At 41.4% G+C, this 15,295-nt stretch overlaps 1 protein-coding gene across 1 annotated transcript in view; it reads left to right on the top strand.

Moving 5' to 3' along the window:
• The first annotated feature begins 1,892 nt into the window (after window positions 1-1,892).
• Window positions 1,893-15,295, top strand: part of LOC121860121 (esterase E4-like) — a 38,938-nt gene continuing 25,535 nt past the window's right edge. The window contains exons 1-4 of the mRNA XM_042357150.1: window positions 1,893-2,013; window positions 9,079-9,227; window positions 11,354-11,465; window positions 13,245-13,441. Coding sequence (XP_042213084.1) covers window positions 9,086-9,227; window positions 11,354-11,465; window positions 13,245-13,441 — 451 coding nt within the window. The 5' untranslated portion in view covers window positions 1,893-2,013; window positions 9,079-9,085. The remainder of the gene's footprint in view (window positions 2,014-9,078; window positions 9,228-11,353; window positions 11,466-13,244; window positions 13,442-15,295) is intronic.

The following is a 15,295-nucleotide window of genomic DNA, read 5'->3' as shown; positions in this document are numbered from 1 at the left end:
ATCCACTACGGCACATCACCGAAGAAATATTTTGTTGCAGGAGTAAGAAAAGGTTTGTACACTCTTGAGATCTGAGGAGACAAGTACAGATAACAAGTACATTCTGATAACATGCAAGGCACACAGAATGGGGCTTGTCATCTGGGAATAGTTTCATAATCTTCGTTCAGTTTTTAAGATTGCATAGTGTTTATAGCGTCCGGGAAGTTTCTTTGATGGGTGTGTGCCTTATCGTGATCGTATCTTACAAAAAGTTTTTCAGATACGTTATATTTAACGTATAATATAAAAATACAAAATGAAAGAACAAGATTTGGGGATCCGATTCATAATTTTTCACCACTTTATATAAAAAGTTAGAGCACTACAAATAATCTCATTAATATAAATAAAATGTAGAGCAGAGAGACCTTGGGATAACACTTGTACACGTGTCGTCTGACGGACCCAAATCAGGGAAAAAACATTGAGGTGGGGGGAGGGGGGGGTGGTGACGGGTCCGCCTCTACACCAACCACAAATGAACGCTATGGTAACTAGTGCTGTTTACCATAAGCGATCATCATCAACAACAGCTGGTATAGTGAAGCCATAACCCAGGGAGAGACGCTCACCTATCATTCTTCTCGTCTCATTCTTCCTTTATTATATCTCTCAGATTATTCGAATACATTCTCCATGGCCTGGTAGACCCCTGTAACACACATCTACTGTCAGCCCCATAACACACATCTACTGTCAGCCCCGTAACACACACACCTACTGTCAGCCCTGTAACACACACCTCCTGTTAGCCCCTAAACACATCTCTACTGTCAGTTCTGTAACACACATCTACTGTCCGCCCTGTAACACACACCTACTGTCAGTCCTGTAACACATCTCTACTGTCAGCCCTGTAACACACACCTTCTGTCAGCCCTGTAACACATCTCTACTGTCAGCCCCTAAACACATCTCTACTGTCAGTTCTGTAACACACATCTACTGTCCGCCCTGTAACACACACCTACTGTCAGTCCTGTAACACACACCTACTGTCAGCCCTGTAACACACACCAACTGTCTGTACACACACACCTTCTGTCAGCCCTGTAACACACACCAGTGTCAGCCCTGTAACACATATCTACTGTCAGCCCTGTAACACACACCGCTTGTCAGCCCTGTAACACATCTCTACTGTCAGTCCCACACACACATCTACTGTCAGCCCTGCCAACACCACACCAACTGTACCAGCCCCGTAACACACACCAACTGTCAGCCCTGTAACACACCTACTGTCAGCCCCGTACACACACATCTGTCAGCCCTGTACTGTCAGCCCCTGTAACACACACCAACTGTCAGCCCCGTAACACACACACCTACTGTCAGCCCTGTAACACACACCTCCTGTCAGCCCTGTAACACACACCAACTGTCAGCCCCACACCAACTGTCAGCCCCGTAACACACACCAACTGTCAGCCCCGTAACACACATCTACTGTCAGCCCCGTAACACACATCTACTGTCAGCCCCGTAACACACATCTACTGTCAGCCCCGTAACACACATCTACTGTCAGTCCTGTAACACACATCTACTGTCAGTCCTGTGTAATCTACATACCGTCAGCCCTGTAACACCTTACACACACACGTGGATAATGTCATTTCCTTTAGCTCATCATTACGGTTACTGGCAGGAGCTCCTTCACGGCTTCATGAGTCAATGAAACCAATCATGTCCTGTGTTCTGTATGCACATAATGCCTTCAATAATTTCCATCTTATGAACAGGACTTGAGGTATACTGTAAATGAACGAAGCGTCCCTGAAGGAAGAGTGTCGACACAGTAACGGAGTTAACCTTTGGTCTGTTTCCACTCTGACGCTCCTCGGAGATAAAAGGCGGACTAGCGACCAGTAGTGTTCATACATTGCTCTTTCCTCGAGTGAGCACCACCTCTGCCATCACCTACAGTACGGCGATACACAATTTCCTCCGCGACAGACCGTCAACCAGGTAATAAGTGAGTCTCGTTCTGTTACTCAGAGTCTTCTACAAATATTTCCTTATAAGAATTAATATCCACCATCACAATAGTTAGTTACAGCATAATAGACTTCGTTTAAGAACTCTTTACTCGTGCCATTTAGCGTAGCAATATTTACGGTACTGTACACCTCATTCCTTTATTAAGAGGAAGCCGTAAAAGGACAAAATACTCGGTAATCAGAGAATGTTATTATATAAGCCAAGATTAGTAACCAAATCTTATTTATGTACCGTACACAGCGGACCGTTTCATCATTTTTATCACTAAAACAAATACTCATTTGAGTAGTACTGAACAGTATGATACGCTGGTCCAGTGCGGCCAAACTTACGGTCACTTCTATGATATTTACCTCAACAGAGTGGCTCCAAAACACAGCAGTGTCACAGTTATTACACAAAAGCACAAAACACTACAAATGAGATTTGATTCCTGTAGAAATATCCAATTTTTATACAATTGACATACACTATACCTAATACTGTATGTCAGTTATTACCATTGTATATTTTCAGCCTCTGGCTGCTGTAATATTCAATAAACCGTTAATTATTATTATTATTATTATTATTATTATTATTATTATTATTATCATTAAGAACATAAGAATATAAGAATGGAGGAAACTGCAGCGGGCCTATTGGCCCATACTGGGCAGTCCCGTTTACACCCAACCCCTATTGCTCATATATGCTGAAGCTATTCAGCGTATTCGAGTTAATGATGATATTTGGTAACTTGTTCCATTCATCCACTACTCTGTTTCCAAACCAGTGTTTACCTATTTCACGCCTAAATCTAAATTTGTCTAATTTAAAACCATTGTTACGAGTTCGCTCCTGGTTGGATAGTTTGAGTACCTTTGTAATGTCCCCTTTGTTTTGCCCTGACTTCCACTTATACACCTCTATCAGGTCGCCCCTCGCTCTACGTCTCTCGAGGGAGTGCAAATTAAGGTGCTTTAACCTGTCTCTATACTCAAGGTTCCTAATGCCCGGGATTAGTCTTGTCATTCTCCTCTGAATTCTTTCCAATGATTCTATATCCATTCTGTAATATGGTGACCAGAACTGAACTGCGTAATCCAGGTGTGGTCTCACAAGAGCAAGATACAGTTTTAGGATGACCTCGCTAGTCTTGTAACTAACACTCCTTTGTATGAACCCAAGTACTTTATTAGCCTTGTTATGAGCAAAAACACATCGTTTACTTGGCTTAAGGTTCCTACGTATCATTACTCCTAAATCTCTCTCGCAGTCGGATTTCTCTATGGCATCGTTGTTCATCTGGTATCTGGTTTCCCTGTTTACATCTCCTATACCGAGTACTTTACGTTTGTCCACGTTGAATTTCATCTGCCACTTTTCAGACCATTCGAAAAATTTGTTTAGATCTTCCTGTAGTTTTGCGGAGTCCTCGTCAGATTTAATTACACATCCTATTTTAGTGTCATCAGCAAATTTACTTATGTTGCTGTCTATGCGGATATCTATGTCGTTTATGTATATAATGAATAATAATGGTCCAAGTACTGAGCCTTGGGGAACTCCACTTGTGACGTTGCTCCAATGGGACTTAGTGCCGTTAATGCTCACTCACTGTTTCCTGTCCTGTAACCACGCCCTAATCCATTTAAGGATGTTACCTTTGATGCCATGAACTTCTACCTTTCTAATTAGTCTTTCGTGGGGGACTCTGTCGAAGGCTTTGCTAAAGTCGAGATATACCACATCATAATTGTGCCCCTCGTCCACAGATTCGAAAACTGATGGAAAGAATGTTAATAGATTAGTTAGACAAGAACGTCCGCTTGTGAAGCCATGCTGGGAATCATTGATCAAGCGGTGCTTCTCCAGGTGATTTCGAATAGAGTTTGAAATGATTGCTTCCAGTAATTTGCCTACTATTGATGCTAGACTGATTGGGCGATAGTTAGAGGATAGTGATCTATCCCCCTTCTTGAAAATCGTATTACATTCGCTATCCTCCAGGATTCTGGTACTACACCTGTTTTTAAGGACATGTTAAACAACTTAGCTAAGGGTATACTAAGCTCTTCCTTACATTCCTTTAATACTCTGGCAAATATCTCATCGGGACCAGGTGACATATTAGGCTTTAGTTTGTCTATGTGCTTACTAACATCGTTACTAGTCACTACTATCTCGCTTAATTTGTTTTCTTCACTATCTCTGAATAGAGTCGGTGCCTCGGGTATCATGTTTAAATTTTCGGTGGTGAAAACTGTTGAAAAATATTTATTTAAATTATTGCTCATTTCTCCATCGTTATCAGTGAACTCGCCGGTATCTGATAGTATTGGTCCAATCTTTTCTCGTGTTTTAGTTTGATACATTTGGTAGAATCCTTTGGGGTTTGTCTTTGCCTCCCTTGCTATCCTTACCTCATTATTCCTCTTGGCTTTCCTTATCTCGGTTTTAACCCTACTCGCCAATATCTTATAATAATCCTGGAGGTAAATTTCGCCACGCTTTATCCTTCTACCTATAGCCTTCCTTTGGCCAATGATGTTCTTTAAATAATTATTTATCCATTTAGGGTCATTGTTGTCTGATCTGAGTTTTTTGTATGGTATGTTCTGCCACTGTGCATTAAGTAACTCATTATTTAAATTGACGTGGAACTCGGCAGTCTCAGATGTCGTTATCAGGTCGGAGTCATCTGTCAGGTTCACGGCCAAGCGCGACACCCCCTCTCTCAGCTGCCTCTTTAAACTGTCGAAGTTTACCCTTCTGAAATCTGGTACTTTAGTGGAATTTTCCTTACGTTTGCCCTGAAAGTCTAACTAGAATCGAATTTCTTTGTGATCGCTGTTTGCAAGTTCGTTCCCTACTTCGACATTGCTAATGAGGTTTTCTCTGTTCGACAGAACTAAATCGAGTATATTATTACCCCGTGTGGGTCCGGTTATATGTTGACTTAGGAAACAGTCCTGGATCGTCTCGAGAAAATCCTCTGATTCTGAGTTACCCGTAAGGTCAGTCCAATCTATTTGGCCAAGGTTAAAGTCGCCTACTATACAGACTTTATTGTGTATGGAAGCCCTGAGCATTTCATCCCAGATAAGTTGCTCATTGACTCTATCAAGATTGGGAGGTCTATATATTACTCCTGTGATTAATTTTTCCCGACGGTCGCTTAATTCTATCCAAATTGTTTCTGTATTCCTCTCAGTTTTTATTCCCTTATTTATTTCACACTTCAGATTATCCCTAACATAGATTGCAACTCCGCCTCCTTTCCTGGTTTGCCTATAGGTATGGAACAATTTGTAACCTGCAATTTGGTATTCGACCGGCAACTCGCGTGAGTCTAGGTTGATCCATGTTTCAGTGAATTCTATTATATCGATTTTTTCGGGACATACCAAGGCCCTAATATCATCCATTTTGTTTCTCATACTTCTACTGTTCGCGTAGTAGACATTTAAGTTAGTCGTGTTCTGAGTCCTCCCTTTACCGAGTTTAGTTTTAAACTCCCTGTTTAATTTAGTTTTGTCATCATTCCTAACACTATTTCCCTGTAATCTTTTACTTTGTTTACCCGCTCCCACTGCAGTTTCACCCACCCCTGTGCCCATATGTCCCCCTAGCAGTTTAAATACTTCGATATCCTTTGAACTGCCCCCTCTAGAGACCCAGCCAGGGTTGCCACCCCATCCCGAGACAGGAGCACCCCATCCCTAGCATAAAGGTCCCTTCTGCCGTAGAAGTTGTCCCAGCTGTCGATGAATGGGACAGATATTGACTTGCAATATCTGTCAAGACGGTCGTTGACACCAACCGCCCTTGACAACCATTCACTGCCAACTCTCCTTCTAGGCAGGACACTGCATATGATAGGGATCCCTCCCTTAGACCTAATACGATCTATCGCTGCCTTGAACTTATCAAGAAGCTCCTCGCTCCTACACCGGCCAATATCATTGCCTCCTGCACTGAGGCAGATAATTTGGGTTTGTTCCCATTACCAGACAAGATATTGTCCATCCTGTCAATTATATCCTCCACTCCAGCTCCTGGCAAACACATACGTTATCCCCTCAGCGTGTGTGCAGGCAGGGCTGTGTGTGTGAACCACCTGTGATCATTACGGAGGTATACAATGAAAGACAAAAGTCGTGTCGTGAAATTTGGTGACAACATGTATCGAAGGGCTAAACTTTTGGTGCGCTCTGCCTTGTGGTAGGGGGGCTCTCATAATGTTTCACGAGTTGTATTTAATCTTCGGACAAAACCGTGACACGACTTTTGTCTTTGATTGTACACACTGGGTTTGGAGGAAATGGATTCTCAGTGTGTTGTCCATGTTAACACAGTCACCTGAAGGCCCACCTTAACCTATGATAATAAAAATAATAAAAATAATAAAAAATAAAAAATAATAATAATAATAATAATAAAAATAATAAAAATAACAATAAAAAAAAATAATAATAATAAATAATAAATATATATAATAATAATAATAATAATAATAAATAATAATAATAATAATAATAATAATAAAAATAATAACTTATTATTATTATTATTCAGTAAAGGTTAACAATATGATAAACAGGAATATAAACGCTCCAGGTACACAGTTGAGCATGAATATCGACAATGTACTGTAGGTATAGGGTGCAGGTAGGCCGTGGGAGTATACAGTTACCTGTGAACCGAGACAGTGTAGGTAAACAGTAAGGCAACTTGACTAAGGATAGTCGACAAAGGTGGCAGGTGTTTTTACCAGGAGGGTCCGTTACGAAGGCTTACACTTGGTCTCTAATCAGTACTCGAGTGTCTACAGGAGTATTAGTGACAACAGAAAATTTGTTGCCTGTGTACCACGTGTAGGATTTTTAACGTTAGTCGCGATTGTATATTTGAAATTTCATCCTCCACCGACTGGAGATACAGACTAGGCCGGGAGGCATACAGCCACAAAATCATTGCCATAGGACCAGATTGTAATTTTTAATTTTTAGAGTTGTGCTCATGGCTGATTGACCAACCAAATGCCAACCAGAGAGTGTAGTACTGTGCCATTAGTTAAGACAGTTCATAGTGACATCAGTGACCACGGAGGAGGTTGTAAGAAGTGAAGAACAAATTGAGACAAGTAAGCAGGCACCACTGCTGGCAGTAACCAAGCCCAATGATTGGTGCCACAAATATTTTTTTGTACTTTCTCAAGGACTGAAACTGTGCCTACAATCCACAATTCATAGGCAGATACAGTGTACACAGTGATAGCAAAAAGAGATATATTCGTTAATGAGAACTGGAACCCTCAAACAGTCATCCTAATTCTGTTGGTTGTAGCACTTGTGAGTACGTTACCTCCCCCCCCCCCACTATTATAATGTTCTTAGATCTTCTTTTTTCACACCTCAGTGACCCTGAGTTTTTACTGTTCCTTAATCAGTATCAATGTCTCCTCAATAATGATGCTAGTGTCATTCCCTTAGATGTGCTAGATCGTATGTGTTACACCCCCTTTACCCATGGTGTCAACACAATACTCCCTCATATCGATCCTGATGTCTTTCTACACAACTCACTGGGTTACACCAACCCAAACTGTAACTATTACTTTCCTGACTCTCCCGAGTTTAGTTCTAGTCTCCTACTACCTCAATCCTTCTCTTTGATTAGCCATAACATCAGCAGTATTCCCCTCCACCTAGATATCTTTTTAGATCAGTGTTTATCTTCTATTGCCCACAAATTTGATGTACTTGGATTCTGTGAGACCAAACTCACTAACGATATTGACCATTTGTATAACATTCCTAATTATAATAGACACTGCGTCAACACGTTACGACACAGTAGTGGAGTCGCCCTTTATGTTGATATCAAGTAATACACTTCGGTAAGAGATGATTTAAAGGTTCAGGAGGAGTTCATGGAGAGTGTTTTCATTGGATTACGTAACGACACACGAAATATCCTAGTAGGGATAATCTACAGAAGACCCCACACTGATGCAAGGAATTTTCTTGATAAATTTTAGGAGCTTATCTCTATCATAAGTTCAGAGAGGAAAGACTGCTACATCACAGGAGATTTCAACCTTGATCTATTAAAATTAGAAACCGACACCTTCTTGCTATCTGTCATTCTAAACTCTTCTTCAACACTATAACCAAACCCACTAGAGTAACTGCCACCTCTGCCACTATGATAGATCATATCTGGACTAACAACACTCCTAACAACCTAGCAAGTGGAATTATTTATAACAATATCTCAGATCACTTCCCAGTTTTTGCCATGTATAAAACAGCCACAAGACCTGAAAGGTCTAGTAGAGTCTCAATACAATACAGAGACTACTGCGCCGACAACATGCTCCTTTTTGAAAACAACCTAATGAATGCTAACTGGGATCTTGTCTATGCCTCCAATAACCCTAACGTGAACAGCAGTAACTTCTCTTGCATCTTCAATGCTTGCTTTGATAAATGCTTCCCGCTCAAGACTAAGTCTGATGTAGAGTGTGAGAAAAGTGTGTGCGAGTCTTCCGATGATAATTATACAACAACTACTGATGAGTATCTGTACCAGAGCTGATACTACTGTAGAATATTAAGACGCTTCCTTCCTAATGGAGGGACAGATAACAGAAAAAGATGCTATCATATAGTGCCTTCTGCTTCTTATCAAATATAGTACATTATGGCCAGTGTTAAAACCAGACAAAGATACAGAGCGGTGAAGGTGGTGAGTTGGGACATCTCATCACCCAGAAAACTATACCCTGACCTACACCACAAAGATGTGACTGAGGACCTACAGACTGGGTCTCAGATGGCACAGCACTTTATTTTTAATGGCAAGACAACTGACAGGACAGCTGACATATTAAGATTGGATGTTTTTTAACTTAGTAGGAGTCCATTCTTACCTACACACACACACACCAGTAACAGTGGCTCGGGTCCAACGGCCTAATAAACTTCCTGCAGAACATAACACCACGATAATACATCTCTTACTGACGCTGTGAGTTACTTACAGGTGCAGGATGACTGTGGAGGGTGTGGGCTGGCGGCCTGCGTCAGTAGTGATGATGGCGGTGATGCTGAGTGTGGTGGCTGGCCAAGACTCGCTCTTATACCCCTCCGATGTTCCCATCTCCATGGGTGAGACTCTCACCACCAGTACAGGTAACAACAATTATCCTCTCAACTTTCACTTAACTAAATGTTTGATAATTATACCAACATACGTAACCTATTATGGTATACATGTGCGCCACACACTATGGTATACATGTGTGTCACACACTATGGTATACATGTGTGTCACACACTATGGTATACGTGTGTGTCACACACTATGGTATACGTGTGTGTCACACACTATGGTATACATGTGTGTCACACACTATGGTATACGTGAGTGTCATACACTATGGTATACGTGTGTGTCACACACTATGGTATACATGTGTGTCACACACTATGGTATACATGTGTGTCACACACTATGGTATACTTGTGTGTCACACACTATGGTATACGTGTGTGTCACACACTATGGTATACATGTGTGTCACACACTATAGTATACATGTGTGTCACACACTATGGTATACGTGTGTGTCATACACTATGGTATACGTGTGTGTCACACACTATGGTATACATGTGTGTCACACAATATGGTATACATGTGTGTCACACACTATGGTATACGTGAGTGTCATACACTATGGTATACGTGTGTGTCATACACTCTGGTATACGTGTGTGTCACACACTATGGTATACGTGTGTGTCATACACTATGGTATACGTGAGTGTCATACACTATGGTATACGTGTGTGTCACACACTATGGTATACGTGTGTGTCACACACTATGGTATACGTGAGTGTCATACACTATGGTATACGTGTGTGTCACACACTATGGTATACATGTGTGTCACACACTATGGTATACATGTGTGTCACACACTATGGTATACATGTGTGTCACACACTATGGTATACGTGTGTGTCATACACTATGGTATACATGTGTGTCACACACTATGGTATACATGTGTGTCACACACTATGGTATACATGTGTGTCACACACTATGGTATACATGTGTGTCATACACTATGGTATACATGTGTGTCACACACTATGGTATACATGTGTGTCACACACTATGGTATACGTGTGTATGCTATCAGACTCCTAATATGTTATATACATAGTTAAGCCTTGTAGTTATCACCCAGATTTTCCCCGTATGAGAGCGTGATTGCGGTGTACACGTATATAAAGTGCATAAAGAAGGGCTATTACAACATGGGGGGCTGTTGTATGGATGCCTTGTGGGCTATGTCCCATGAGCGAGCGTCCTGCGGCATCGAGCGACAAGGGTGTAGACGAACGACCTACTTTCCAAAGCGACCTGCGTCCCACCTGCCATCGTTTGCTTATACTTTTAGAAAATAATGCTTTTAAACGTGGGGTACCTGCAGACGTACCCAGGAAAAAACATCCCATATAACAGAGGAGGATGGAAGTAGGTGAATTTGATCATCTTTACAAGGAACCTCGCCAAGATATAAAGAAGCTTCACGAGTACACCAGAATGTATTCTACCACATTTGACCTCATCCTTGAAAACAGTCGACCACCAGAGATACTAAACAAGTCTCTGCATAATTTTATTCAATAGTTATGATCATCTTAATATTTTCGGTAGTGGTCTAGGATTACAGTAGCCAAGATATTATATTATAACTTGCCCCTGACTTAATACATATATTTGTGAATGAACTGGTATATGATATTTTTTTAACTTACTGTTAATTTTCAAAGCCGTGGCAACATTCTCCCATTGCTTGTCAACAGCATTGCGATTGTGGTACCGTTATTCCTCTTTCCTGTAGTCCCATAAAACGGGCCACTGAAAGCCTTCAGCAATCAAAGATTCAAGAAAATCCATGACCGTGGGTGGATAACGGTCTGCTCCTGCAGCGAAAATTCGCGCACGTCTAAGTAGGACACATCAGAGAAAACACACACGTTTGTCTGCTACACCAAGGTTTACTCGTGTGGTCGCCCGATGCCGCACGACGCTCGCACAGGGGTCATAGCCTTTAATGTGATGTCACTTGACTCCTCAATGAAACGTCCCTCTATTATTGTTCTCGTCACACTGCTGAAGGTCGAAAATATACTGCCCTCGTTTGTGTTTGGTCTCCCACAGTGGAAGTTCAGTGTTATGATTCATAGTCATCAAATGTGGTAGATGGTGTATGATAACATTACGAGTGTTCCTGCAGGTGAACTGAAGGTGGAAGACGTGACTCACACAACACCCCTCGGGACGGTGCTCGGGGTCAAGGAACGCACTAAGGGCATCAATCCCACCAACACATATTACTATGCCTTCAGGTGAGTGAGTCTTATTACTGTTTTTACTTGACACACTCCTAATATCCACCAAGACAAAGGCCTCAGTTGTAGATGTTGCTAAAACTGATAAATGATACAAAGTTTTCAGATCAACAAGGTAAACACTTTACCGCACGCTCCAAACTTCATAAAGTGATCCCATGATATGGGAGCAACCAATTTACTCACATGAGGGTAGAGCTGAGGCATAGTACCATGCTTCAGGAACACGTGACCCGTGGATATCACTAACCAGGGATGAGGAGGAGTCAATTTATATTCTCTTAAATTGTCAGAGGCTAAGACACGGTATGTTATTACATTATGAAAACGACAATATAACCATATAAGAATAACAATTAATATGTAACCATAACCCAACGACACCGAGACCCTAACACCAAAGTTCTAATGGGATATGTGACTACCTCTACATCATCATGGTAAAACATACTAGTAAGTGCAGGGACCAGCCTTCATAACTCAGTAAACATTCCTCTCCCTGGCGCTAACATTTGTCTTCTATACTTCAACCTCTCGTCCCTGAGCGCGAACACCTCCACTGTCCAGTCTTATTGGACAAGGTGGACCGGACTGTCTATCACCTCTTGTCAGATATTTCCTTACCCAGGACATTTATAAGGTGTTAGTTATCAAAATAGGCAAAGTTGTGAGCATGGCAAGCATTAGTGGAGCACGGCGAGCGTTAGTGGGGTTCCCCAGGGGTCAGTACTAGGCCCACTCTTGTTCATAATCTACATAAACGATCTAGATACTGGGATCAGCAGTGACATAAGCAAGTTTGCGGATGACACCAAAATAGGACGGCAGATTAATTCAGGGCAGGATGCAAATGCATTACAGGAGGATCTAAATAAACTGCAGGGGTGGTCTGAAAAATGACAAATGAAATTCAACACCAGCAAGTGCAGCGTATTTAATATTGGAAGAACAAATACTGTCAATGTATACAGCCATAACAACATCAACCTAGAGAAGTCGACTTGTGAAAGAGACCTAGGGGTACTTGTAAGCCCGGACCTACGGCTTAGAAAACAGTGCGTTAATGTTCGAAATAAGGCAAACAGAGTATTGGGTTTTATATCTAGAAGTGTAAGTAATAAGAGTGTAGAGGTCTTATTGCAACTATATCTTGCGCTAGTCAGGCCGCACCTTGATTATGCGGTTCAGTTCTGGTGCCCTTATTATAGAATGGATATCAATTCACTAGAGTCGGTGCAGCGAAGAATGACGAAAATGATTCCGGGACTTAGAAACCTTCCATATCAGGATAGGTTAAAGAAACTAAACTTGTATTCCCTAGAAAGACGAAGAGTGCGGGGAGATATGATAGAAGTATTCAAGTGGGTGAAAGGAATCAATAAAGGTGATATAGATAAAGTTCTTATAATATCCGAGCAGGATAGGACTCGGAACAACGGATTCAAGTTGGATAAGTTTAGGTTTAGGAGGGAGATAGGAAGGAACTGGTTCACAGATAGGGTGGTGGACGAGTGGAACAAGCTTAGCAACTTTGTAGTAAGTACTGGAACGCTGGAAAGTTTCAAAGGGAGGCTGGATAGATTAATGGATGATAGAGTGGTAGTAACTCTCGACAGGAGCTGCCATGCACAGGCCAACCGGCCTATTGCAGACTCCTTATTTTCTTATGTTCTTATTTTCTTATGACCAGACAATACTGGTCACGCGTCTCACAATAAAAATCATGTTACTCTGTTTAGGCGAAAGTTTCCACAGTATCCTTTACATCTTCCCTAGAGGAATCCCCTTCGCTGAGCCACCGGTCGGAGGTCTGCGGTGGGCTGATCCAGTCGACCTGTTGGGGACATGGCCGGGAGGACACCTGAACGCCACCACCTACCGCTCCTTCTGTCCCCAGTACAACACTCAGAGTGGTAGAGTCTTGGGCTCTGAGGACTGCCTCTTCCTCAACGTGTTCACCCCTAACCTACCTGGTGAGTCTACCTGTCTGGTCAATGTTGCTTTGTACACCTGTCTGGCAAGTCTTATTAACATAGCTATCCGTCTCGTCAGCCAGTGTCTATGTAGCCTGTAACCAAGCTAACAACACAAACAAGCTCCTTCTTACCCCTGTTTATTCTTTTACTTATTCTTTATTTGTCTGTAGAATCTTAATAGTTCCTTGTCACCCCTTTCCCTCTCCCAAAACTTTCTAGTTCTCCTCTTCACTATTTAACAGCTTCCTTTATCACTTCAGTGCTTTTAAACACCCAAAACGCCTTAAAAGCTTTCTAAATTCTTGAAATCTAATATTTTAATTGTACTTTTCCACCAAAAAGTTTTGAGACAGCTCACCTTATTTTTTTTTGTAAATAACAGATATGATATGTGTGAAGGATACTGTTAGTGTGGAGAGAGGGAGTTGCGCAGGTAAGAAATCACCACACTCAGGTAAGGTCAAATGTGTTTCTGTGAGACCTGATGGTGGCTGACAAAGTGCTAACTTCACCAAAGTTAGTAAGCTTGGAGGTTCCCGGGGCAGGGAGAGAGAATAGAGAGGAGAAACACATATACTGGGAGACAACCCCATAGTTCATTTCAGCAGAGTGCACGACGTAGGTAAGCTTAATACTAGTGCCTAGGTCCGCAGTAAGCTACAGGGAAGCTCTAGACAAGATTAGGGTGAAGGGTGGAACCCTATTGCTTGCCTCTATCCTGCTCCAGACGTGGTGCCAGTTTAATGATGTCCGTGCAATCGGTTTCAATTACATGGCTGGAAGAAGAACAGTGTGAGCTGTCGACGCCATTCATTGAAAATTGGAACCAGTACTATGGTAAATATAGTATGTATATGGATGGGGTGCATTTATGAGAAGGGGTGGTAAAAAGAAGGAAGATAGCTGACAGGGTAGTAAAGGTGGGTTCTTAATAGTCCAAATCCCATCAATGGTAAAGAGAGTGAAAAACACTATGAAAAAACAACAGTGAAACAGGAAGTAGATAATGCTGAAAATATAGTTAGTCATATTAACAAACATCAAAGTAATAAAATGTGGAAACAGAGGAAGAAACGGAAGAAACATATTGAGTGTTTATTATACTAATAGTAGAAGCTAGTAACAAAATGGACTAGCCTGTATTTTTCATTGTTGGTGAAGAGAACATAGATATAATTGGCAATAACGGAAACATGGATGTTCAAACAGGCAAAATATTTTTAGCAGAATTTCACATTCCAGGATATGTCCTATTTAAATTTGGACAGAGTAGGGAATGAGAGGAAGTGTAGCAGTGTATATCAGGGTGTCATTAAAAAGCTGCAACAAATCAAAACACAAAAACAAATAGCTACAACAGTATTTTTGGGGAGAGATTGCGAGGGCAGTGAACCTGTAGTCATTATTGGAAAAGGTGGTATCGCCTAATTTGGGGAACGATGGTAAAATCAGCGTGAAGTAAAATATGAAGGCATCTGATAGAAAACAATGTATGTATTCTAAAGATTTTCAACTTTTCTAGGCTTAGATTGGAAAAACTAACTCTAGCGTATAATGAATCTGAAGATTTTCTAGAAGTAGTACAAGAAGATAGTTTTTACATCAACTACAAACTCGCCCACTAGATAAAAGGTTAACTGATTTAGTTCTGTAATACGAAATCTAAAGATGCGATTGGAGAGACGAATAGGAAACAGTGACTGGTAAAGCCACATATTTTTGAGTCATAATATGAATGGTAGTGAAGAATGGTACCCGGGCCCTTGAATCCTGATTTTGTAACAGGCTAATTACTTGTAGCTTGGTTGAGAGACCTGGCGATGACCTGTTGGTCAAAGATTAATCCCCACA

The sequence above is a fragment of the Homarus americanus genome, unplaced genomic scaffold (genome assembly GCF_018991925.1).
Source record: "Homarus americanus isolate GMGI-L3 unplaced genomic scaffold, GMGI_Hamer_2.0 scaffold5831, whole genome shotgun sequence".
Classification (NCBI taxonomy): domain Eukaryota; kingdom Metazoa; phylum Arthropoda; class Malacostraca; order Decapoda; family Nephropidae; genus Homarus; species Homarus americanus.
The sequence above is the reverse complement of the archived record's forward strand: the minus strand, read 5'-3'. Positions and strand labels throughout refer to the sequence as shown.